Source organism: Podarcis tiliguerta (genome assembly GCF_965153285.1).
Source record: "Podarcis tiliguerta genome assembly, chromosome: 5".
NCBI lineage: Eukaryota > Metazoa > Chordata > Lepidosauria > Squamata > Lacertidae > Podarcis > Podarcis tiliguerta.
This window is the reverse complement of record NC_139538.1, coordinates 41,370,387-41,394,130: the sequence shown is the minus strand read 5'-3', so window position 1 is coordinate 41,394,130 and position 23,744 is coordinate 41,370,387. Positions and strand designations below refer to the sequence as shown.

General features: G+C 48.7%; 1 protein-coding gene across 2 annotated transcripts; it reads left to right on the top strand.

Moving 5' to 3' along the window:
• Nucleotides 1-110: 110 nt before the first annotated feature.
• UBTD1 (ubiquitin domain containing 1) lies at nucleotides 111-22,723 on the top strand. Of its 2 annotated transcripts, none has more exons than XM_083443904.1 (3): nucleotides 111-243; nucleotides 19,592-19,819; nucleotides 21,583-22,723. In XM_083443904.1, the coding sequence occupies exons 1-3, from the start codon at nucleotides 174-176 to the stop codon at nucleotides 21,966-21,968; spliced, it is 684 nt and encodes a 227-aa protein (XP_083300030.1). In that variant the 5' UTR covers nucleotides 111-173; the 3' UTR covers nucleotides 21,969-22,723. The 2 variants fall into 2 exon arrangements, with proteins under 2 accessions (XP_083300030.1, XP_083300031.1); XM_083443905.1 differs by lacking the exon at nucleotides 111-243 and adding an exon at nucleotides 1,024-4,673.
• The last annotated feature ends 1,021 nt before the right edge of the window (nucleotides 22,724-23,744 follow it).

Below are 23,744 nucleotides of genomic sequence, written 5' to 3'. Positions count from 1 at the left end.
CGCAAGACTCCAAAGCCCCGTCTGGAGGGAGGCGGAGGCGGCAGCCGCGCCGCACAAAGTTTGCGTGCTCGTCCGGAGGGCGGATTGGGGATCCGGCTCCATGCGGAGCGGCAGAGCCCGGAGCCGGGCTCAGGCGGGTAGATCCATCGCAATCGCAGCCTGGGGTTGTCGCCATGGGCAGCTGCGTGGGGAGGCAACACCGAGAGCGGCCGACCACCCCGGGGCACCCGCGCAAGAGAGCAGGTGAGCGCCGCCGGTCAGGCACCCTCTCGGTGCCGTGGCAGCCGGAACGGGCAAGGGAATCTGGGCCGCTGGAAACACAACCGGGGTTGGGCCCTTGCAGACACTCCCCTGGGGGCCCTTTGCTGGAGAATTAACTTGTCTCAGATCCCCCACTCCCAACTCCCACCATAATCGGGCACCGAGACCACTGCCAAGACTGGGAATAGGGTGCCACTCTGTGATTGTCTTGAGTGGGCATCGGATCTTTCAGGATTGGGCCCGGATGAGGGCATAGCGGAGCGGACGGTAGTCTATGTGCTTCCCCTCCTGTTAGCGATGGGAAGATTCGGTTTGGGGCGATTTTTAAATGACCTGGATCTACTGGGTGGTCTGTACTTCCTTGGAGGAGCGTGTGGGATGTGTGTTAGTAAATGTATTGGTGGAGTAAGGCTCCCTGGAGCAATTTGGGTTTCTACTGATCCCTTAACTCCGTGTTTAGGAAGAGTGTGTGGGATGTCCCAGAAACTCGCCTACCGGATTTATGTAAGAGCCAGTCCGGCCCGTCTCACCAGATGGGTTGGAAGTGCAAACTACTGTTTCCCCACTGGCTCAGAAGTACAAGTTTGGGCTTGGGGCTGCTCTGAGGTCAGTGGGCTGCCACCTCAGGTTTCAAATCAGAGTAATTTTATTTATCATTGCAGATTTACTAAAAGCACTTTTATGCAGCTTTATGTGTTGTTGCGGAAACAAGTAGTGCACAAATCGTAATGAGATGCATTGTAAGCCATACAAAAATAAAAGAGCAATATAAAATCCAAATGATACAGTGTGCATAGATGTGTGGCTAGGTCCTAGCAAGAACATTTCCTTTGCCCTTGCTGCTTGATTGGAAACTTGTCCTGCAAACCATCATCAGGTACTCTGGTCCATGTGTGGGCTCCAGGACAGATACCTTCACAGCATGTGCTAAGGCCACATTTGCTGCTAGAGAGATCGCAGCCTTCTCTGAACCTAGGTGCGGAAATTCATGTCCATTTCCAGGTTCAAGGGCCCTCCCTGCCATGTCTCCTGCAAAATGATAAGAATTGAGCTAGCTTAGGCTTTGCTGCCAGAGTCTGTGCATGTGACCCTGTGTGGTGTGTGCCCATGTGCGCAAGACCTGCCCTGACTTTTCTTAGTCCAGGTCAGCCAAGAGCACAATTGGTTCCCACCCCAGACGGCTCAGATCAGCCTCACTCTGCTGGAGCTGCATTAGTTGGATCAATAGCAGAAACCGCTTTAACTCAACAAGCTCATCAGCAGTATTTGGCATTGGCGGCAGTGCACACACACATTGATGTAGGGTTTCTGGAGACAGAACAGTCGACTTCTCAGCAAGAGAGAGGCCTTTGTGGACATGAGAGCATCTAAGGTACAGTCTCTGTGTACGGCTGCTTCGGGTTGATTATGGTTTTTCAGATTATTGGTGGTGCTAGAGCCCTGATTAAAACCATGCGCTTGCACTGCCAAAGTGATAGGTGACACCTCCTCACATGCTTCCTATAAATGGGTATTTTGGGAAGTGTTGTTTAGGGGCTCCCAGGCAGCCACTCTGCAGTTGCTACTCTGATTTCACAAAGAATTGTGTCCTGAGGTGTCCCTCCACGATGCCGTGAGACTAGATTTAACTTTGCTGAGCCCTGCACATACACCGAGACCGGACCCCACCAGTAGCACACACCGTCTGCTCTGATCTATAGTTCATGGTGGTCTGAACAGGGTATGCATCTCTGCATGTTCCCGCTGGAGAACTTTACCCACTCTAGTAGAGATTGGGCTAATAGGACTCCTTGGCAGAAACCGTGAAATGCTTTGGCACCATAGTGGCTATTTCACTGTGTGGCACGAAGGTTTATACTTGACACCCTGCTTTATATGATACTTGAAGTGCTCACTTCATGCCTCGGGTATAGGAAGCTGTTGTCTATGAAAGCACAATAAACTAGTCTTGAAAGTGCCATGGCACTTTAAATATATATATATATTGGTGCTACTGACCTAAATGCTTCCAACTACACTTCTGGAATTTATTTCTTGGAAGACCTGAGCATGTACTTTAAAACCAAAAGTAAACACTTGGCACAGTTTGTAAGTCTTTCTTGGCAAATCGCTCTGGGCAGGAATGCCTAGCTTTTGCTTGTGGGGAGCACTGGCTGGGATCTCTATTGCTGTTGGGCTGGGTTGTGAGAAACAGGAAACACTAGCTTCCTTGTAGAGCTCATGTTTGGCATGTAGAAGGTCCCAGGATCAATCCCTGCTATCTCCACAAAGAGCTGGGAAAGCCCCCTGCATGAAACCCTGGAGAACATCTGACAGTAAGTGTAGACAATAGTGAACTTGATGGAGCAGTGCCTTGACTTAATACTTAGTTCCATGCTGGGAAAAGGATTTAAGATTTTGTTAGTCTAATATCTTGTACAGCAGGGAGCTGGCACCAAGAAGCAGGATCTTCTGGGAAAGGATACACTACTCAAAAAGAATAAAGTTTACCCTAATGCATTTAGTCCTTTTGTTTAACTGTTTTTGCAAGCATGTCGGACTCCTGCTTTTGTTGGGCTGCAGTCCTACCCACTCTTACCAGGGAGTAATCCATATTGAGTACACATTGGGACTTGCTTTGAAGCGAAAATGCATATAATTGTGTTCGTTAGGGAGCAGGCTATCTCCCTGCCGCAGAAATCTTGAGCTGCTCTGAGGCTTTGTGGTGGTGTTTACCTTAAGTGCTTATGAAAAGTTGGGCTGGCACTCCTGGTGATGTATTGCTGGCATTTTGCAAACGCAGGCAATGTGAGCTGAGCTGAGTCTTCAAGAAACAGCAAAAACATGTCCCTGATCTACTCATCCAAGAGTGTGAACTGGAAACTGTGCAGTCAAGTGCAATGCAAGCGTTTTGGCTGATGGGATCTGCTGAGTTCTGGACTAAGCAAGTGTGGACTTTAAAAATATTTGGGGGTGTGAGTTGCACCAGAAGCTTAGAGACCAACAAAAGGAAGCTCTTACAGAAGGACTCTTCTTTCACTAGAGAAAAATAAAAGGGAAAAAGCCCTGATTGGGTTAAGGGCATTGAAGATCCCATGGAACTATGAAAATAATTTGGAGCACTGATACCATTGCTGAACTCCAGCACAAGAATGACTTTTTGCCTCCAATTATGACATAGTGTCAACTTAAAGGCTATGATCTTGGCTTCCGGTCCTAAATTATGGGTCCGTTACTATAAGTCACTGCACTTCATCCCAACAATGGGCTGGGTGGAATGATACTTAAGTTTCCCTATCCCAACTCTCTGAGGCTCAGGCTGTTTTGGACACTATGTTCTTGCAGCTTCAGGGTTGTTTCTTGTGTCTGCATGCATGGGTAAACATAATATGTCAATTGCTAACACATGGACCTGCTTTACTGATAGGCCTATGAAATCCCATGGTGGTTTGGGAATTCTGGTTTTCACAGGTCTTTTGATGAGTCAGGCCCATATGTTACCAATTTACACATTCAATTTGCCCATGCATGCACATGACGTCACTGAAATGATTCCTACATATGCCACGCAAGTGTAGCGTGTGAACCTATCCTGGAAGAAACTCATCAGCTGCTTTGGGTGTTGTGCAATGTGCAGTTGCCTGGCATGCTTCTTTCTCCGAGTACACCCTATCATAATCAGAAACTGGCCCCACCAAGGGACTGCAGGTCTGACTCATGCCTTTGCTCTGCTCATGCAGCCACGGATTGCAACTGCCTGCGTGTTGCTCCCTGCAATAATTACTGTTTTGTAGGAGGCAGAGAAAGGGAAACAGGAAATGGGGAGGGCTGGGTAAGTGGGCTGAGAAGAACACTTGTAAGTTACACCTTCCCAAAGAGGAGGCTGACTGCATCTGATCCATAAAGAACAAGCAGGGGGGCTGGATATCATATGTAGAGGAAGAGAGGACTTCCGAGAATCATAGGGCTGGAGGAGAGGTGGGCTTATAGGCCACCAGGTCTAATCCCTGCTTGAAGAGACCACCACCACCACCTTCCTTGATGAGAATTCTTCCTTGTGTCACCACAAGCCTATTGCTGTTGAGTCTCTTTCTTTTTGCTGGCCCCTGCTTGCCCTGCCTCTGTTGATGTTATTGACTGATTTGCTTTGATGCTGTAGGTAGGCAGGGAGTTGACCTGTGCAGTCCAGGAGGTCATACCTGCCTTGGTGGCCGTTGGCTTATCTACTCTGATGTCACAATGAGGCTTGCCTGGCTTGATTGTTTGCTGAGGCCTTGGAATCTGTTGGGTTCTGTGGACTGCAAGCGTCCTACGTGAGACCAAAGTGCTCTTCTGTGGCGAGATGGTCTTTCACGTGATACCATGCGGGTGCTGAGTCAGATCTGTTGAGCCATCTTGGGGCTTTTGAGAAAGAGGGACTTGTGGTTTCTAAGGTAAGGGAAAGCTAGAATGTTAAATACAGTGGTACCTCGGGTTACATACGCTTCAGGTTACAGACTCCGCTAACCCGGAAATAGTGCTTCAGGTTAAGAACTTTGCTTCAGGATGAGAACAGAAATCGTGAGCTGGTGGCGCGGCGGCAGCGGGAGGCCCCATTACCTAAAGTGGTGCTTCAGGTTAAGAACAGTTTCAGGTTAAGAACGGACCTCCGGAACAAATTAAGTACTTAACCTGAGGTACCACTGTACATGTGATTGACTCGCGTTCAACCGCATATACGTGTGGTGCCAGGAAATAATTAAATCGTTCAATTCAAACTTGGAAATGGTGGGAGAGCTGGAGAGTCCTCGTGGCTCATAAGGAGACCCTCCCTGGAGCCTGAAAAGGACGACAGTGAAGGCGGAAGAAGCCCCAAAGAGACGGGAGGTGCAGTGGCACTTTGTTTACACTGCTCAACCTCCCCACCTAACAGCTGATGTGTGGGGTAGCGCAGCAGCAGCAGCTTTCCTGCATGTCCTCCAGGCTCCTGCCAGTCCTAGGGCTTCAATTCTAGTTGTGGATATTTCTGGTATGAATTGAAGAAAGAGTGGCAGAGAGGTTGTTTAGAAGGTGCTCCCCACTTTATGCGATTTCACTTATGCACACGAGGGCCCAGAACGTAACCCACACATAAATGAGGGGGATGCCTGTACTAAACTATGCTATGGTGGTACAGTATTTTAGAATAAATGGCACTGTAGTGACCCTACCCGCCCTGCTGGGGTAAGACAATGGATTAGTAGACTGGGAAGTTTTTCTGAACTGGCTGAAATTATGATAGTGGTACCAACATAGTGTGATCTGATCAATGTGTTCTGAAAGGGCCCAGCCCCTGGGTAAGCAGGTATTCTGGATTACTGTTTGTTTTCTGCCCTTTTTCATTTGTGTGATTAAATTCCCTGTTTTGGATTGATCTTTGGTTTGGACTTATTGCCTGGTTCAGTTGAAGGATAGGTGCAGGCCGATGATCCTGGTTATCTTTGTGTCCCACGGGTCAGATTTTAACCCCTGGTTATTTAGTGGAAGTCCCACCCTGTCTGCCTCTGTTACTACAAGAGCATCTTGCAAGGCTGGAAGCTGTGTGTCTCCCACCCTCTTTCTTCTTTGGCATGGTTCAGGTTTTCAGTAAGCTAGTCCTGTTACCTGCATGCAACAGTTCCTCTGGCAGGCTTTAATCTGTGCCCAGCCCCCAGCTCCCAGGCCTGATTGTTTGCTTAGCTCAGAAGGTGTTGCCCAGATGCCTCCTGCAGAGCAGCTTAGGCAGGAATTCACACCTGGGAGCCTAAGTTTACACTTACTGCTGCTTGAGGGTGTGGCATCGTCAGTGGCCTTCAGAACCGTCAGGGAACAGATGTGCACAGGCTGTCAATTTAAAGGGGCAGATTTAGGGTATCTTATTGCAATGCCCCCTGCCTTGTGATTCATTCCTGTCCTGCTGCATCCTCAGTGTTGGTGAAAGACAAGATTGCCTGCAGCTGAGCATGTTCTGTGTGGACCAGATCAAAATAGGACAGGATTTCTGCACCTTTAATAGTTGTGTAGAGGAGGAAATTTTGATGGCTACAGCTTGTCACATTGCAGAGCTGAGAGAAACTGCACCCAGTAGAATTCTCCTGTCTGCTCAACTGTTTTGGGGCCATACCCTGAGCTGCGTTTGGTTAGCCTAGCTGACTCACAAAGCTGGGGTCCTTATTTGCTGACAGGCTGGCGCGCCACTGCCTGTTCATTGTATTCGTAACCCTCCCCTCTTCTGCACCATGTGGCACTTCCCTAGAGTGCACAAGGAAGAGCAGTGCCAACATGACTTCAGTTAATGTGGCTTTTTCAGCAGACTTCTTTCTTTCTTCTACTGTTTGGGCCCTGGAGTCAATTTTGCAAGGCTGGTGCTGGGAGACCGCTCTGGCTTTGCCCAGTCGAAACCAGAATACAGTTCTCAGGGAAACAAATGCCCTTTGCGACATAACCCAGCATGGCTCATAAGAACATAAGAAGAGCCTGCTAGATCAGGCCAACAGTCCATCCAGCATCCTGTTCTCACAGTGATCAAACAGATCACTGTGGGAAACACACTAGCAAGACCCAAGCCCACCAGCACCCTGCCCACCTGCAGTTCCCAAAAACTGATATTCAGAGATTTACTGCTTCTGGCAAAGGAGGTGCTACATAGTTACTGTGGCTAAAAAAGGTAAAGGTAAAGGGACCTCTGACAATTAAGTCCAGTCGTAAGCAACTCTGGGGTTGCGGCGCTCATCTCCCTTTACTGGCCGAGGGAGCTGGCGTACAGCTTCCAGGTCATGTAGCCAGCATGACTAAGCCGCTTCTGGCGAACCAGAGCAGCGCATGGAAATGCCGTTTACCTTCCCGCCGGAGCTGTACCTATTTATCTACTTGCACTTTGACGTGCTTTCGAACTGCTAGGTTGGCAGGAGCAGGGACCGAACAACGGGAGCTTACCTCATTGTGGGGATTAGAACTGCCGACCTTCCAATCAGCAAGCCCAGGGCTTAGTGGTTTACACCACAGCGCCACCTGCGTCCCTAGTTTCTAGTAGCCACCAATTTACCATCTCCTCCATGAATTTGTCTAATCCTCTTTTTAAAACCATCCAAGTTGGTGATCATCACTGCCTCCTTCAGGAATGAGTTCCACCGTTTAACTATGTGCTTGCTTAAAGAAGTACTTTCTCTTATCTGTCCTGAATCTTTCAATATTAATTGTATGCCAATGAGTTCTAGTGTTGTGAGAGAGGGCAACAAATCTTTTCTCCATCCACCTTCTCCACACTGTGCATAATTCTATGTCACCTCCCACTTACCTTTCTCTAAACAAAAAGTTCTGGATGGCTTCATTAAAGGGGGGGGGGGGGAATCTTGGATGATCCCGCAGCCAACTCTGACATTTTCCAGCACCATGTAACGTAATTCAGTGGGCAGGACTGTCCTTGGCTAATGCATCATGCATTTACCAATCCTGGTGGTGGTTCCCTTCAGAAAATGCTGATCCCTTCTGTTTTCTTGCAGAATGCCTCTTTTGTGCACAGGCCATTTGTCATCCAAGGGCTCATGCAGGGCAGAAGGGAGAGAGAGAGTGGGCACAGCTGTGTCTGAAGGGCATGTCCAGGCAAGAAACGACAGAGCTGTGTTAACGCAGTGCATGGGAGCATCTTGCTTCCAGCAACACAAAAAACAAAATGCTTATGCCCTATGTGTATCCCCTTCTGTGACCACAGATGCTACGTTTATGCTGTGTTGTCCCCAGATGACTTCTGGATGTGCAGTATTCCAGCCTCCTCTGTTCCTGTCAGGGTGCTTATTAATGTGTGTTGCTAAGGAGCTGTGCCTGCCCACCGGCAGATTCCCAAGGACGGGCAGTTGAGGAGTTGCGATTTACTGCATTCACACAAAACAGACAACACTTGTAGGGAGAGATGTTCGGGATCCTGAGGCTTAGTCGTCATCTTCTGTACTTGGTTCTCTGCCTTGTCCTGGCAGGAACTCTTTCATACCCAACTCATTTCCATATTTGCCACATGTGGTTTTATGAGGCTCCTGAATCATCCCTCCCTCTCCGTGTTTCTCTGTGAAACCTCTTCACCGGGGCCTAACAGACTGTTACTGATTGCAGGCTGCACACCAGTCTTCAAGTCCATTGGGCTTTCTCCCTGCCTTCTGCTTTTGGTGCAGGAATTGCTCTCTTGTTTCCTTGTGTGAGGGCACACATGAGGCATTTTGAAAACAGTAGCGTGCTATATGGAAACCATTGCTGTTATGCATATTTTCAGCTCAGGAATATCGCCGGCTCAAGAATGGCAGGAGGATTGACGTTCAATGTGTGTTATCACATGCAGTCTCTACCTTCATAAGGACCTAATAAGAGCCCTGCTAAGTCAGACCTAAGGCATCTTTAGCCCAGCATCCTCTTTCCCACACTGGCCAACCAGATGCTTATGGGAAGGAATCCCACAAGAACTTGAGAACAATACATGGTACCTCGGGTTAAGTACTTAATTCGTTCCGGAGGTCTGTTCTTAACCTGAAACTGTTATTAACCTGAAGCACCACTTTAGCTAATGGGATGTCCTGCTGCCGCCAGGCTGCCGGAGCATGATTTCTGTTCTCATCCTGAAGCAAAGTTCTTAACCTGAGGTACTATTTTTGGGTTAGCGGAGTTTGTAACCTGAAGCGTATGTAACCCGAGGTACCACTGTAGTCCTTTCCCACTGTCGTTTCCCTGCAACTGATATTCAGAGGTACTAGAAGCACTATGTCCTGGTGTAGCAAGCAGCCATCACGAGTGGTAGACTGTGAGAAGCCATGAATTTATTAACACCCCTTTTAAAGATTTTCAACTAATAACCATCACCACAAGCACCAGGAAACTAGAGTTTCTTAGGTTCTGCCAGTGGCATCCACAAGGGATCCTAACGTTGGCTTTGAGGGTTTTGGCAATGATATATGGTACACCCTGAAGCAGTAGAGAGCATGTTGCATGACAATCTCCCACTGGGTTGAGCATGAATCCTGAGCTCGGCCTTGCCTGTCCTCTCCTTACTCCCTGTCCTGCCCACATCTTTGTGGCCTTGGTGTTAAACAGCTGGTTCCTATTCTGTGCTGCCACCTTCCTGATTCAGATACTTCAGTTGGATCCAGCATGTATACATTCCCTTTAATAGTTTGCTCTGTTTTGCTTCTGGGTACTTGGTTTCCAAAGGAATTAAGAACCACATATTCCTACATTGAAGCAGATGCCACCCGACTCAGGAGAGGCAATGGTAGAAAGACCACCATAAGTTGTCTTATGTTTTTTCAGACTGGCTACGTGGTTCCTTCTTTTTTCAGGTTTTTCCCCACATTGCCAATACTCAGTTTCAGAGGGGTAGTCAGGTCAGTCTATATTGTAGCAAAAGCAGCAAATCGTCCTTTTTGTGGCTGTTGCCTACATATTTGGTAAGAGTCTGCCTCAGTTGTGTGCATTTTATGGTTACAATAGCAGGTACATGACTATTTAAATATTTTCTGACCCGAGATCCTTAGTCCAGCAGACCACAAACATTCATTTCTTCCCAGGGACACTTGTTTCTTGATTCACCTGCACAGAGGAAGAAAGACTTTTAAAACAGCCTGTGGGTGTGGGTGGGGTGGGGGTGTCCATGTCCCCAGCATGAACTTAGTGTAGCTAGTCTCTTTCCTGTGTGCCATTTCACACAGGGATTCCATAAATCTAATATAATGGTTGTCTTGATATACAATCAAATGTTTTAATTCTTCTTTGTGAGGCTAGCGTAGGAGAGCCACTTTATCAAGTCATGAGCTGTTCCTTCCTGTCTGAAAAAGGTAGCTGAAGTCATTTTTTAAATGCCATGGTAAAACCAGTCTAGCAACTTGAAACCTGGCTTCCCCTCACCCACAGAGGAACACCTTGCTTCTGTAGTCAGCTACTGAACCTGCCTTCTGATTCCTTTGTCTAATGATTAAGAGTCCGTTGCTTCCTAAGACAGTCCTAAAGACTGTCATGTACTGTATACATTTTACATTTGGCTCCCTCCTTCACACAGCCTTTGGGGTCACACCCTCCCATAATCTGAGTAACGTTAGACATGCCATCATTTGTTTTGCACTAACAGGATGAACCATTTTAATATCATACCCCCAAGTAACCCAGAAATCAACATGTTTTCTTTGTAGCGTATAATTATGTCCGTAATTTTGGTCTTGTTTGCCACAGAGATGACTGGGCCAGGTGCAAATGTAAGTCCGGGGTGCTCTAGGTATCAAGCAGGACTGTCAGGCTTGAGGGTGCTGAGTTTGAAACATGGCAGATTAGAGATCTTGCCTGATTCCCTTCTGGCATGTTGCAAACACAGTGCATGTGCTGCCTGTACAGGTGAGCTTCCCGATGGTAGAGCTAGAGATTGTGTTTCTGGGGAATAAAGAAGAAAGAATATTGAAGTGGAGATGGGGGGGGGGGGCGTTTAGGTTAGGCTTGGCAGAGCAGGAGGGGAGCTCAGCCCATTGTTCTCTGAAGAGGGAGACAGCTGGGGAGTGGGAGGCAGCCCATCCCCACTTAAGCTGGGGAGAGGGAAGTTTGGGGGGGGGGGTGCAGACTCAGGTCAACATGTGATAATGTGTCACTTATCTGAAAACACCCGATCAGGAGCTAAGCACATGTGTGTGTGTGTGTGTGTGTGTGTGTGTGTGTGTGTGCAGTCAGTGCCCTCCTGCCTTGGTGAAGGAGCCCCAGTTCCTTTGAGACTTGATAGTGACAGACAAGCAGGCTCCGCTGTGGGGAATCGAAGCTTGTTACAGGGCACAGACAGAGAGAATCTGACCCACTGCTGGCAATTTCACTTATCAGCTTGGCGAACTTGATCCTTCCACACTGCACGAGTGCTGGCTGGGCCCAGCAGCATCTCTAGTCTTCTTAAAAAATGTGGTTAGTTTTGCAGTACAACAGGTTCTGCAGAGTGACGATTCCTTAGCATGTTTTTTAAACCTGTTGTCTGTTGATCTCCTCGGATGCCTCCCAGCTCTTATGATTATGATTATGAGATAATAATAGTTGCCTCCACAGGGCTGATTGCAAGTGGAAGTTAGGTAAGGGGGGAGTAGGCAGATCTTGTTGTCTCTTCACCTGGGTTTGAAAAGGACCCGAATATTTCAATTAAGAAAACCAATAAATGGCTGCTGGCACAGATGGGACGAGGCTTTTCCTGAGAGTCCCTAGGTTCCCAAGAAGTTGAGGGTAGTACCTATGCACTTGCACTTCTGCTGGAAATGGTGATGAAATATTTGGCTGGCCGGATCCGTAACCTGATACAATAAGGCTTTGGATACACTCCTCTCTGTAGTGTTGCTGCAACAGCCATGAATCAGTGGTGGAGCACTTCTTTTGCGTGTTAGAAAGTCCCATTCCCTGGCATCTCCACACAGGGCCGGGTTTGTTCTCTGTCTGAAACCCTGGACAGCCAGCAGACAATGCTGAGCTTGATGGTCCAGTAGTGTGACACTGTCTAAGGCAGCCGTTTCCTGTGTCCTTGTGCCTTCTAAGAGGAGACACCCCAGGCAGGATATTTTCTCCCCAGACTCATCAAATCTGGTCCTTGGGGAAAGGAGGAAGGAGATTTCACACCACCTTCCACACACAACTGCAGTGTCAGGAATGAGTGGTCCGTCTTGAGCTATTGTGGGATTTTGGGGGAGCAAAAATCTACACAACACAAAAGGAACATTTGCAGCAGGGTAAGGTGTCTAGAACCTGTGGCTGAACTGGCTGGACTTTGGTGGCAGTGTCATTAAATAGCAGCAGCTTTGCGCTTGCTACCTAAGGTTGATAGTGGCTGCTGCTCGCTACTTCCCTCTCTGATTATGGATTGAGAGGCTGAAAACTGTTGTTTGAGATGGATTCCTGTGCACCTTCTGCCTGGTTCTTGAGCTGAGCACCGACTTCATGAAAGACAAAGCAGGGGTCCTGGGTTTGGAAGTAAACTGGATGTCTCCTAGGTCCTTCTCTGAACCAGAGAAGGGCAGACCCAACCTTTCTTAATCTTGAAGCTCCTTCCGATAGGGACCACAAAGCTGCCTATCACTTTAAGAGCTGAGAGAAAGCAAGAGAGCCTGTGCCAGGCGGTGACAGTGCTTCCTGGGACCATAGCTGCACACTCTCACTGCCTTCTGTCTTTTAAAGTAGCAGGCGGAATGGCCAGAGTTGTTCTGATCAGTGCCTGATTGGCAGGTAGACCTAGAAGCTGTCTCAGGGTTGTCCAATGGGGACCCAGCCTGCTCTGAAAGCAGCCTTTGTACCTCTTCAGTCAAAGACCATTTCCTCTGTGTGCTGAGTTGCCTGGAGCCAAAGGAATGGTGTCTCTTGTCTGTCGAGGTGGCTGCTGCCTGCCTCTTCCTATGCCTACTACTAAGCTAATTGTTCCCAAGCTACTGGTAATCTCCTTGAGAAGCTTAACTTAGCTGGGGGCTGGGAGAAGCCAGGAGACTCTACCTATGGCCTGGTAATGCCAGCGGCTTGCTGTGGAAAGCAGGTGGCCAAAATAAGTTCTGATTTTGCAGCGCAAGTAGAAGTTATTTCCCTTTGCTCCTGTATTACAAGGTGCATAGAGGGAACTGTTTGCCCTTGGGGTTCAATTAGCTCCAGCAGGGGGCCTTGCTAGCTCCCCCATCCTTCACTGCAGAAGTTGTCTGCTAAAGATGCCACATAACTCATTTTAAACAGGCCTGACCTGTTTTTACTTGCCATCTGCCCAGGTTTTTGTTTTAATTCAGCTTTAATGCCGGGCACCAGGCCATTTAAAAAGCAATTTGCGTATTAAAATGGCGCAACTACAATAGTTCATATGCAAATAAGCCACAGCTCCTTTTGGCTGTGTAAATGTGGGAACCCTATTGCCAGGCCTGCCTCAGGTGCCCCTCCTCCTCCTCTGCAGGTAAAGGACCTCTAACCAAAGTATCCTGGTCCCTTAGTCATGATGGCAACTCCCCCTTCCTATCCGGGGCAGCCATAAAAGGTTGCTACCACCTGTAAGGTATTGGTGGCGCCATCCTCAATGATGCAATGACCATGTTTGGGGACAAGGGAAGGGCCACCCAAGTTTGGGACTTGACTTGTCTCTTGCTTTTTCCAGCTTTGTTCTCTCTTTCTGAGAACATGTCTTGCCCCTGGCTTTTCTCTTCATCTACCCACCCTAATTAGACTTAAACCTGCAGCACAAGCTTCTTATACAGCTGACTTGAAGCTAAATCCCCTTGCAGAGCCAGCCTGGGCAGGGTCAGCTCAGGAAGCTGGCCTTCTGCTTCCTCCACAGAGAGCGCTGAGCAATGCACCTCTGTGAAATGCATGAGGGGCGAGTGGTGTGGGGAGGCCTCCCCTCTGCGCGCCCCTTGAATCCGGAGGACATTTTCCTGGGGGGTGAAAGGGCCACAACAGCATTGGGGGCAGGGCGAGAATTATTGTCTGGAAAACGATGTTTACTTCTGTGTGCCTATGATTTCATCTTGCTTGCACTCATGGAATCCGTCACAGAATTTGGCACCCATAAATTCTCCGTTTTCCTGTTAAAACCACACATCTGTTGCTGTTACGGCTGTGAACAAAAGCTGGGACACGTGGGCAGTGTTGGGCGAATTCCTCGACGCCAGAGGACCCTGTGCAAGACTTCCAGCTTCAGGGGCGGGTGTGGGGAACAGGGACAGGAAGGTGTTTGGGTCTTCCCTTGGGTGTGTTGTTCCCATCTCCCTTGCGTCTGACCATTCCCCAGATCAACTCATTTGAACGTTTCGATCTTGGAAGCAGAAGACAGTATGCGCACACACCAAAAGCAAAATACATGCATATTTTGCATGATTTCCATAATTTATTCGGGTCACCGAATTTGAACCTCCTTGGTGCAGAAATATACACAGCCCTCATTGTTCGTCTTTCCTCCCAAGTACCAAGGAGAGGTTGTTGCGAGATAAGAGTCAAACAATATTGCATTGATTTTTCCAAAACAATTAGTCTCTATGATCTCTTCTGCTGCAGATAGTGACCCCACAACCCATGAGCAGCTGCTCCATAAAACTTACTTCCTGGTAACCTAGTGGTTACAGATTCTGGGCTGTGGTGCTTTTGTGGTGGGTGGGAGAAGTCAGCTGGGAGCAGAGAGTCAGTATTTGACTTTGTCCCAATGGGATCCAAGCAGGACTTGCTCCGTTTGCTAACGTGGCACTTTTACCCAGGATGGGAGGGGGTAGCTTTTACTTTCCCAGCTATTTAGTGGTCTTATGAATATTGCATGAGAATTACAGGCTCTTAAGAAGGGGAATGGCTCTATATTTCGCTCCCTGTTCCTTGGGAGCCAGGCTAGTGGCTAGCTGTCCGTTCTGGGATTCAAGGGCAGCCATTTCCCCCAGCAGTGTGTGTGACTTTCTGACCTCTTCCAAGGTTGTCATTGGCTAGCAAACTCTCCGTACAGGTTTTATTTCTGCAAATGGTACTGAAGCACTGCTCTTTCTCACTGCTCCCATTAAACTGCAGCTACTTACCCCAATCAATGTCTTCCTGGCCATCTCTAGTACCCCTAGAGATTATGGCTGGTTAATTACATCCTGGCGGCAGGTATTCCAGTCACCGCATCTCGTGGGGTTGGGCTGGATCAGAGTGCTTGCTTCCCGCACATCTCCCCCTCTCCCCCCACTTTCTCCAGACTGAACATGGCAAGGAGGCTGAAATCTACAGTGAAAAGGACACCAAAGTCTACAGCAAGCAGCAACAGCATTCTGAGGGTCTGCTTGGGAAGCAGAGGAAGCCTTGCAGTGAAACCAAACCTTTGGTCCATCTGGCTCAGAATTACCAAGGCTGATTAGCAGCGACTCTCCAGGATTTGAGAGCCAAACTGCACATGGCACTGAATGTGTTGCTTGGAATCGTGTCAGGGGTGTTGTTGTGGTTTATTTAATATTGGTGCAGGGCCCTAGTTTTCATCAGGACCACAGTGCAAGGGGTGAGGAGGTTGAACCCAGTTCACACACCCACACACCCCACTGTTGTTAGCCTAGTAACAACCAATAGTTGGGGGGGGGGGTTCGTTGGGAATGTGGGGAGGGAAGGAGCCTTCTTGCACTTTACAGTCCTGATAAAATCAGGCCTCCTTGTGCCTGCTTTAAAAAAACAACCACCACAAAGTGTTTCCAAGTGATACATTTGGCATCACATGCAGTTTGGCCCTTTGACAAGGAATGTTTCCCAGCCCTTCCTGCAGATGCCAGGGGCTGAACCTGGGACCTCCTGCAGGAAAAGCATGGGCTCTGCAACTTGAGCTGCAGCTCATCTGAGGTCCTGTGCCAAAGAAAACCTCAGGAGACCTTGCTCAGGGCTGCCCTCTGGTTGTATCTAAGATCCTATTCCTGCTGCTCCTTGGGACCCATTATGGACATGATGTCTGACTGTTCACCCATGAGTGTAAGACATGCAAGGCAGGCCTGCTCAGTTGGATCTTGTATTGTTCTCAGCCTTGGACCCCTGGTCTTATTTGTCATCCATAAACTTTGGTCTCCAGCTGTTTGGGACTACAACTCCCATCATCCCTAGCTAGCAGGACCAGTGGTCAGGGATGATGGGAGTTGTAGTCCAAAACAGCTGGAGACCAAAGTTTGGGAAACCCTTGGGATACTCACTATTGCAGGCATGAGGAACATAGGATACTGTTTTACATTCAGTCAGACAAATGGTCCATACAGCTTAGTATTGTCTTGTCTGCTTGTTTGTACCCTGCCCACCTGACTGGATTGCCCCAGCCGCTCTGGGTGGCTTCCAAAATATGTATAAAAACAAGATAAGACATTAAACCTTAAACAGCTTTGCTATACAAGGCTGCCTTCAGATGTCTTCTAAAGGTTATATAGTTACTGGTCCTGGATTAACATCTTCCCCATTAAAGCTTTTATAACCCACTTTTTTCTCCAAGGAGCTCAAGGTTCTTCCCTCTCCTCAGTTAATCTCCACAACAACCCTGTGAGGTAGGTTAAGCAGAGCGGCAGTGACTGGCCCAAGGTCACCCAGTGAGCTTCCTGGCCAAGTGGGGATCTGAACCCAGATCTCCCAAGACTTAGTCCGACACTCTAACCCAGCCTTTCTCAACCTTGGGTTCCCGGATGTTCTTGTACCACAACTCCTATCATCCCTGAGTACTGGCCATGCTGGCTAGGAATGATGGGAGTTGTAGTCCAACAACATCCAGGGAACTAAGGCTGAGAAAGGCTGCTCTAACCACTACACCACGCTGACTTAAAAATAAAAATCAGCATTTTAAAATTCTGCATTTTTTAAACTATTCCCCTCTCCTTTTCTCACCCTCCTGTCCTGCCCCACTCCATTCTCTCATGTGCCCATTTATTTGAATGGTTAAATCAGACAGCTTTAGAATGGGATTGTACTTGTGAGCCACTGTGGCAACTAGCCAAAAAGGTGGGTGCAAATATCATCATCATCATTATCCACACTCTGAGGCACACTTGAGTTGGGGACTTTGTCTGAATGCACTGCCATGTGAGAGATTGTCATGTGACTTGGCATTTTCAAAGGTTCTCTCTATATTCCCCTCATACTCTGGAGCAGAGAACATGACTCACAATTCCATCTCTCCCCCCACTAATTACGCTCTTAATGTTAGTGCTCCTTGGCCCCATCATTATACTCAGTGGCGGGTGACATTCACTGGGTTGTTTTGCAGAGCGCCAGTTATATCTTGAGTCTCCAATGTAGTACTGTATTCTTATTTGTGGTTTCTGTGTAGACCCACCCTTGGGCTATGTGCCTCTGCTCATGAGAGCTGTGGAAGTCTGTAGAGCAGGGGATTCCCAAACAGGGGGCCATGGTCCGCAAGCTTCATTCAGGGAGCTCACAGTGTGTCTGTGGATTTGGGCTGGAGACAGGAGCTGGCCCACCCATCCCATAAAACATTGGCACTGGTTTTTAATTGTATCTTATTGCTTTTTTATTGCAGTGGTTCCCAATTAGCTAAGTACTGCAGGCCCCCTGTCTTTCAAAAGCCAAGCCACAGACCCCTTACTTTTAAAAATGTTGATATCTCTATGGTAGTTTTTGTTATGTGCATGATGCCATGGATCCCGTGGGTGGGTTGCGAACCACCAACTGGGAATCACTGTTTTATTGCATTATCTTTTGAATTCTATGGAATTCTAATTGAAACACTGTCAACTCGCAACTCACGTGCATTTAACTTGTGCGATCCCAGCTTTAACTGGTTGACTCCCCAAAGGCAGGGGGGCGGCAGAGTGGGGGGGGACCTTTGGCAACCCCACCTCCCATTGCACACACCTTGGGAGAGCCATTCAGAGGTGCAGGGAGAGTCTGTAGCTGCCTTGGAAGAGAGGTCCAGGGAGAATGCTGCGCTGTACTTTTTATGGTTTTAAAATGTTGTTTTGACTATACACAATTTTGGCTTTATGCACTATCCCCCAGAATGTAACCCCCGCATAAATTGAGAGTCAACTGTACAATAAAATGCTACGCATAAGAGATTAACCTTCAACATTGCATAGTGCAACCATTTCTGGATAATCTTCCCTCTCTTCCTCCTTTCTCTGATTCTCCAGAGCAGATTTAGGGGAGGAGGTGCAGGGGGCCTGTGGAAGGAGGAAGGAATGCCCCATCCTGCTCGTGGGATCGTTTGCATTGGCTTCCGCTAGCACACCAGGTTAATTGAATTCGGGCTAGAGGGTTGCATTCAACTAAGTCTTACTCAAAGTTGAGCCACTGAAATGAATGAACCTAAGTTAGTCATGTCCATTAACCTCAGTGTGTCTGCTGTGAGTAGGACTAGTATTGAATACAACCCAAAAGAAGAAATAAAAACCATACAGCATCTAGCACAGCACATTTGCTGCAACGGGCGAAAATAATAATTTAAGTGCTGTGCCGTGACCCTCAGCAATTTCGAAGTGGTCCCTGGGGGTTGGAGTTTGGGGACATAAGATGAGCCTTCCGGATCAGACCAATGGTTCTTGTAGTCTAGCATCCTGTTTTCACAGTGGCCAAACAGATGCCTGTGGGAAGCCTGCAAGATGGGCTGTCCCAGAAAATGAGCTGAGGAAGGGATGTGCCTGCCTCTTGGAACATGAGCAAACACCTTCCTGTGTAGCCCAGAACATTCCTGACAATTTCACATTTAGCCCAGTAATTAGGCTCGTAATGTTGGCATTGTTTGACACATCATTATCCCCAATAGTAGGTTGCAATCCCCGTATTATTTTGCAGAGCAACAGTTATGACCTTCCTGAGCTTGGATATGTTTGTTAATATCTGACACGGCATTAGCTTTTTGTGCCAAATCATCTCAAAAGGTGGCTCATGCTTGTTATTCTGTACACACACACACACACCAAGACTATCCACACAACGCTGCTTCTGCAGGTTCTCTCTTCTTTATAGATGTACATTCTTGCAATCTTTCCTGTGTTATGCTCCGTATGTATCCTATTAAATTTCATCAGTTTTGTGTTCTCGGCACAGATCTGCCGTGTATCGAGAGCAAAAAGAAAGTTTGTCCTCTCCTCCGTGGGGCTTTTAGCCCCCTCCAGTTCCATACTCAATTAAAAGAAAACGTTTCATAGCCTTCTCTGTTTAATGCTGAGTTATTATTTCCTGAGACAGCTTTCCACTCAGATTGTGAGGCTCCCTGCTTTGTATTAGCTGTTCCTCAACTTGGTTGCGTGCACAGTTTTTGGATGACACATTTAGAAAATATTTGGAAGGCCAAAACAAAGCTAAGATGGAGAATGCAAGATTTTGTGCAGAGATAAAAACGGAGGAAATGTGCCTGTTCGGAGTGGGAGATTGAGGAGAGACGTGGGAAGTATTGAAATGTCCCCCTTTTAAAACACTGTTAAGAAAAACGAGTTTCCTTTAGAAGGGAGGTATAGGGGTGCTTGTCGGCAGATATGCACCTGCTGGCTTTGTTTTGGGGTGCCTCGTGGATCCTGCATCTGGTAAAGGAGCAGAACTTGAATAAGACACTCAAGAATCCGTGCCACAAGTAGGAAGAGAACCCCGATGAACTGAACTTTTCTCAGAGGAGCCCCTGCCTTGCTGTAGCTCATCCTTTGCCAGCCTTGCGACTCACCAGCTCCCTGGCTTATTCTCTGGCTAATTCCCCGTGCTATAAATACTGCCTGGGGTGACAAACTCCCTAAGGCTCCGGTCAGGGCGGTGGCCGTGCAGGAAAAGCTCTGCCAGTGGCTACGTGACTCGTGCCAGGCTGTGAAAAGGGCGGGGCAATGGCTGGCAGAGGAAAGGGTCTGGCTAGGATGAATCTCTTGCTTTGGGACCCCCCCCCCCCATTTGAAGCCTCCCTCTCCTTCTGCAGGTCGCAATGAACCTTTGAAGAAAGACCGTCCCAAGTGGAAGAGCGACTACCCCATGACCGATGGGCAGCTGCGGAGCAAACGGGACGAGTTCTGGGACACGGCACCGGCCTTCGAGGGCCGCAAGGAGATCTGGGATGCGCTCAAGGCTGCTGCCTATGCAGTGGAGGCGAATGACCACGGGCTAGCGCAGGCCATTATTGACGGTGCTGGAGTGACCTTACCCCACGGTATGTGGTGGCAGGGCGGGAAGTGGGCAAGAGAAGAAATAGCACAGGGCTAGTTCTTTCTGCCTTATCTCTTGCCAGAGGTAGAAATCATGCCCTGTGCTGTGAGCATAAAATGGGAACTTCTATCCAGGCAAAAATCATAAAGCAGGAATAGGCAACCGGTGCTCCTCTCCAGGTTCGTTGGACTGCAATCCCATAATCCTTGCATGGCTGTTGGCCATGTTGGCTGGGCTCATAGGAGCTGGGAGCTGCAGGGCCAGAGATTCTCCCATCCCTGTCTTAGGGCCTGAAATCCCTGTTTGAACACCCTTGCCTGCCTGCCGCAGTACAAGCACACATGTGCACCTGCAAACCCAAGATAGCAGCAAATGTGTCTTTTATCACCATGCATATTATGCAGGTTAGACACACACGGAAGTAATAATTGGCCATGCCTCCCTGCTACTTGTCTCCACTGTGAGAAAGGTGTTTACTGCCACAAAATATATGAAGTGTCCTCAGAGCGGGTACTTCCGGGATTCTTGAGCTCTTTTGATCCCTTCTGTACACATTTGTTCCTGGAATAAGGACAACATTCTCCCAAGACCTGAACAAACTGAGACAGCTTTGCACTGTCCCTGCCACTTCACCTTCAGGAGGAAAGAGAAAAAGTGCCAACTTCATCCCTGTTACCCTGTGTTAGTCTCTGTATGGATGAAGCATTTATTTGTTTATTTATTAACATTGTATCCTACTCTTCCTCCCAAAGGGGCAAACATCAAAATGTTAAAACAATACAATCTTAAAAACAGGAAAAAATGTACAACTTTTTGAAACAATTTAAAACTGTCTAAACACATTTAAAAGCAGTCACATACCCTCACAGCTACTATTTTCAAGGTTGTCACGGCCAGTACCCATCAAATGCCTGTGTAGTGGCACCTGCCCTGTGGAACACCCTCCCACCAGATATCAAAGAGAAAAACAACTACCAGACTCTTAGAAGACATCTGAAGGCAGCCCTGTTTAGGGAAGCTTTTAATGTTTAACAGACTATTGTATTTTAATATTTTGTTGGAAGCCACCCAGAGTGGCTGGGGTATAAATAATAAATTATTATTATTATTATTATTAAACAGGGAAGTTTTAAATTTCTCCTGAAAGCCAATAATGAGGGAGACAGATGCACTTAATCCTGGAGGGCCGTTCCACAAATGGGGAGCCACAAACGAGAAGGCCCTGCCATGGGTCAAAATACCAACTGGGCAGCAGCCAGAATTAGTATGACCTACAGGGCCTCACCTGCCAATCATAGGGCCTGGGGTGCTTAATGTTGCGGGAGATGCTCCTTTAAATACTTGGTTCCCGAGCCATTTAGGGCTTTGTACACCAGCACTCACATCTTGAATTGGGCTCAGTAACTTGCTGGCAGCTCACTGGCAGCTGGGGTGTGATAGGTGGCTGGGCAAGGTTAGAGAATTGGACTAGGACCTGGGAGACCAGGTTCAAATTCCCGCTTGGCCATGAAGCTCACTGAGTGAGTTTGGGCCAGTCACTTCTCTCAGCCTAGCCTACCTCACAGGGTTTCTGTGCAGATTGAAGGAGGAGGTGGAGAACCACGTAGGCCACCTTGAGCTCCTTGGAGAGAGAAAAACGAAATATAAATAAATTAAATAAGGAGAGGAAATTGAAAACTTACATTTAGTTTGGTGGGGAAGAGACTGGGTTCCGTTCCCCCCTGTAAGCTTCTCACGCCCCCTGCTGGCGCTTTCTTTCCCCTGCAGGCTCCCTCACCGAGTGCTATGACGAACTGGGTAACCGCTACCAGCTTCCAGTCTACTGCCTGGCCCCCCCTGTCAACCTGATCATGGAGCGGAGCGAGGAGGAGGGCGTGGAGCCCCCCGAGCCAACGCCCAACACCCGGCGCGAATTCCCCCTCAAAGTCCGCCTCTCCACGGGCAAGGACCTGCGCCTGAGCGCCAGCATGACAGACACTATCGGGCAGCTGAAGAAGCAGCTGTACGCCCAGGAAGGACTGGAGCCCGCCTGGCAGCGCTGGTTTTTCTCGGGCAAGCTCCTGACGGACAGGAGCCGCCTGCAGGAGACCAAGATCCAGAAGGACTTTGTCATCCAAGTCATCATCAACCAGCCGCCTGCACCGAGGAACTGAGCTGGAGGCGGGTGGTGCGGCTCCCGGCCTTCAACCCAGGGACTGAGATTGCAGGAGGCTGCTCTTGCGCCTGGAGGGGGGGCCAGCAGGTGGCGCCCTCGGAACCAGGGCCAGAAGGTTCCCCAGCGGCCCCTGAGAAATTGCACATGCTCACTCACTGCAAGAGGCAGCAGACTGAGTTGACAGCGCAGATGGGCAACATTGAAAGTGGTTTATCCCCGTGGTTTGTCTCTCGGGGCCCTTTGGGGCCAATTTTTTAAAACTTCCCAGAACCCCAAGGATCGGACCTCCCCGCTCCTCCCAAATTATCCAGGCTCTGGGCTCGGCTGGCACCGAAACACATGCCTCCCCCCCCCCCTTGCTCAGCTCCAGTCCGGGCTGAGCTGCCTGCACTTGAGCCTATATGACGGATTGTGGACGCTGTCTCCTGGGCACAGCTCTTGTTGTTTGGGCACTGAGAAGCTGGAGACCAAAGCGTCCCTGACACAAGGGACCAGGCTGGGCCCAGGGCTGCACTACGTGGGTCAGAAGACCCTGCCGGTTCTGGCTCCCCATTTCCAGGCCACTGAATGAGACCTTGAGTAATGCTGCGGTTGGCCCTCTTTGCACAATTTCATGGGATGAGCCCAGCGAGGCAGCTGCTGCTCATCCTGGTTTTATGGGCAGCCCCTCATCCAGATAAGGTGCGATACGGGGGAAGATGGTTTGTATGTATAGGTATCAGTGTAATTTATCAATAAAGCCTTTTCCAACTAGCCTGGAGCCTGATTTCAGCCGGGAACTTGCTTTGGGTGCCTTCGCTTTCTGCAAGCGTCAAACGACTTAAAGAACCGGCCTTATGAACTTGGTAAGCTGGATTTGCTCTTGAAGGAAGAGGTTGTCAGGCTGACCTTTGCAATGCCATGCCCGAGCATCTCCAGAAGGGCAATGGGCAATTTGCATGAGGCAAACCAGGTAGGAAAGGCTGTCGCTCAGTGGTAGAGCAATTGCCTTCATGCGGAAGGTCCCAGGATTAACCCCAAGTGGGGCTGGGAGGGATTAGTCCCTGAAGCCGTGGAGAGCCTGTCAGTGTAGACAAGGCTAAGTGAAGTAGACCAATGGTCTGTCTCAGTATAAGGCAGCTTCCTGTCTCCCTAGGAACCTGAAACTCAAGTGAAATCCAAATTTTAATGTGGAACTAGAAGTTGCCTGGAGTAATGTGGCTGTTAACCAGAAGGTTGGTGGTTCAAGCCCACCCAGGGATAGCTGTGGACAGGATTCCTGCATTGCAGGGAGGGGGGTGGACTAGATGGCCCTCAGGGTCCCTTCCAACTTACAATTATGTGATTCTGTGAACTACATAGTGGCCACTATAACAAAAATGGGGGGCTGATGCAGCATGTGGGGAACCCTCTGCAGATGAGAGGAATGGCTGCCTATTTCCTCCTGTACTTCTCCGTTCCAGGCCTTTTTCTTTCCTTCTTACCTTCAGCCGGCCTTGTTTCCCTTTTCACAGCCTGGCTGGAAAGGGGAGAAATACACACGGCCTGCACAGAGGCATTTGCACAGAAAGGGACCAGGGAGCGAAGTTTGTGCACCACTTGTGCCCTTAGGAAGGGGAGGGAAATGTGGGTTGGGAGCCCCCAGGCTCCCCTGGTAAGATCTAGCTTGGCCTTCTGATCCAAGCTCTCTGGCCACATCTAGTCAAGAGGTTTTTGAGACAACACACCAGACGAATACGTTGAAAAATGGTACCACTAACACGTCTTAAGCTTTTCTTATTGCTACAGTGGTCTT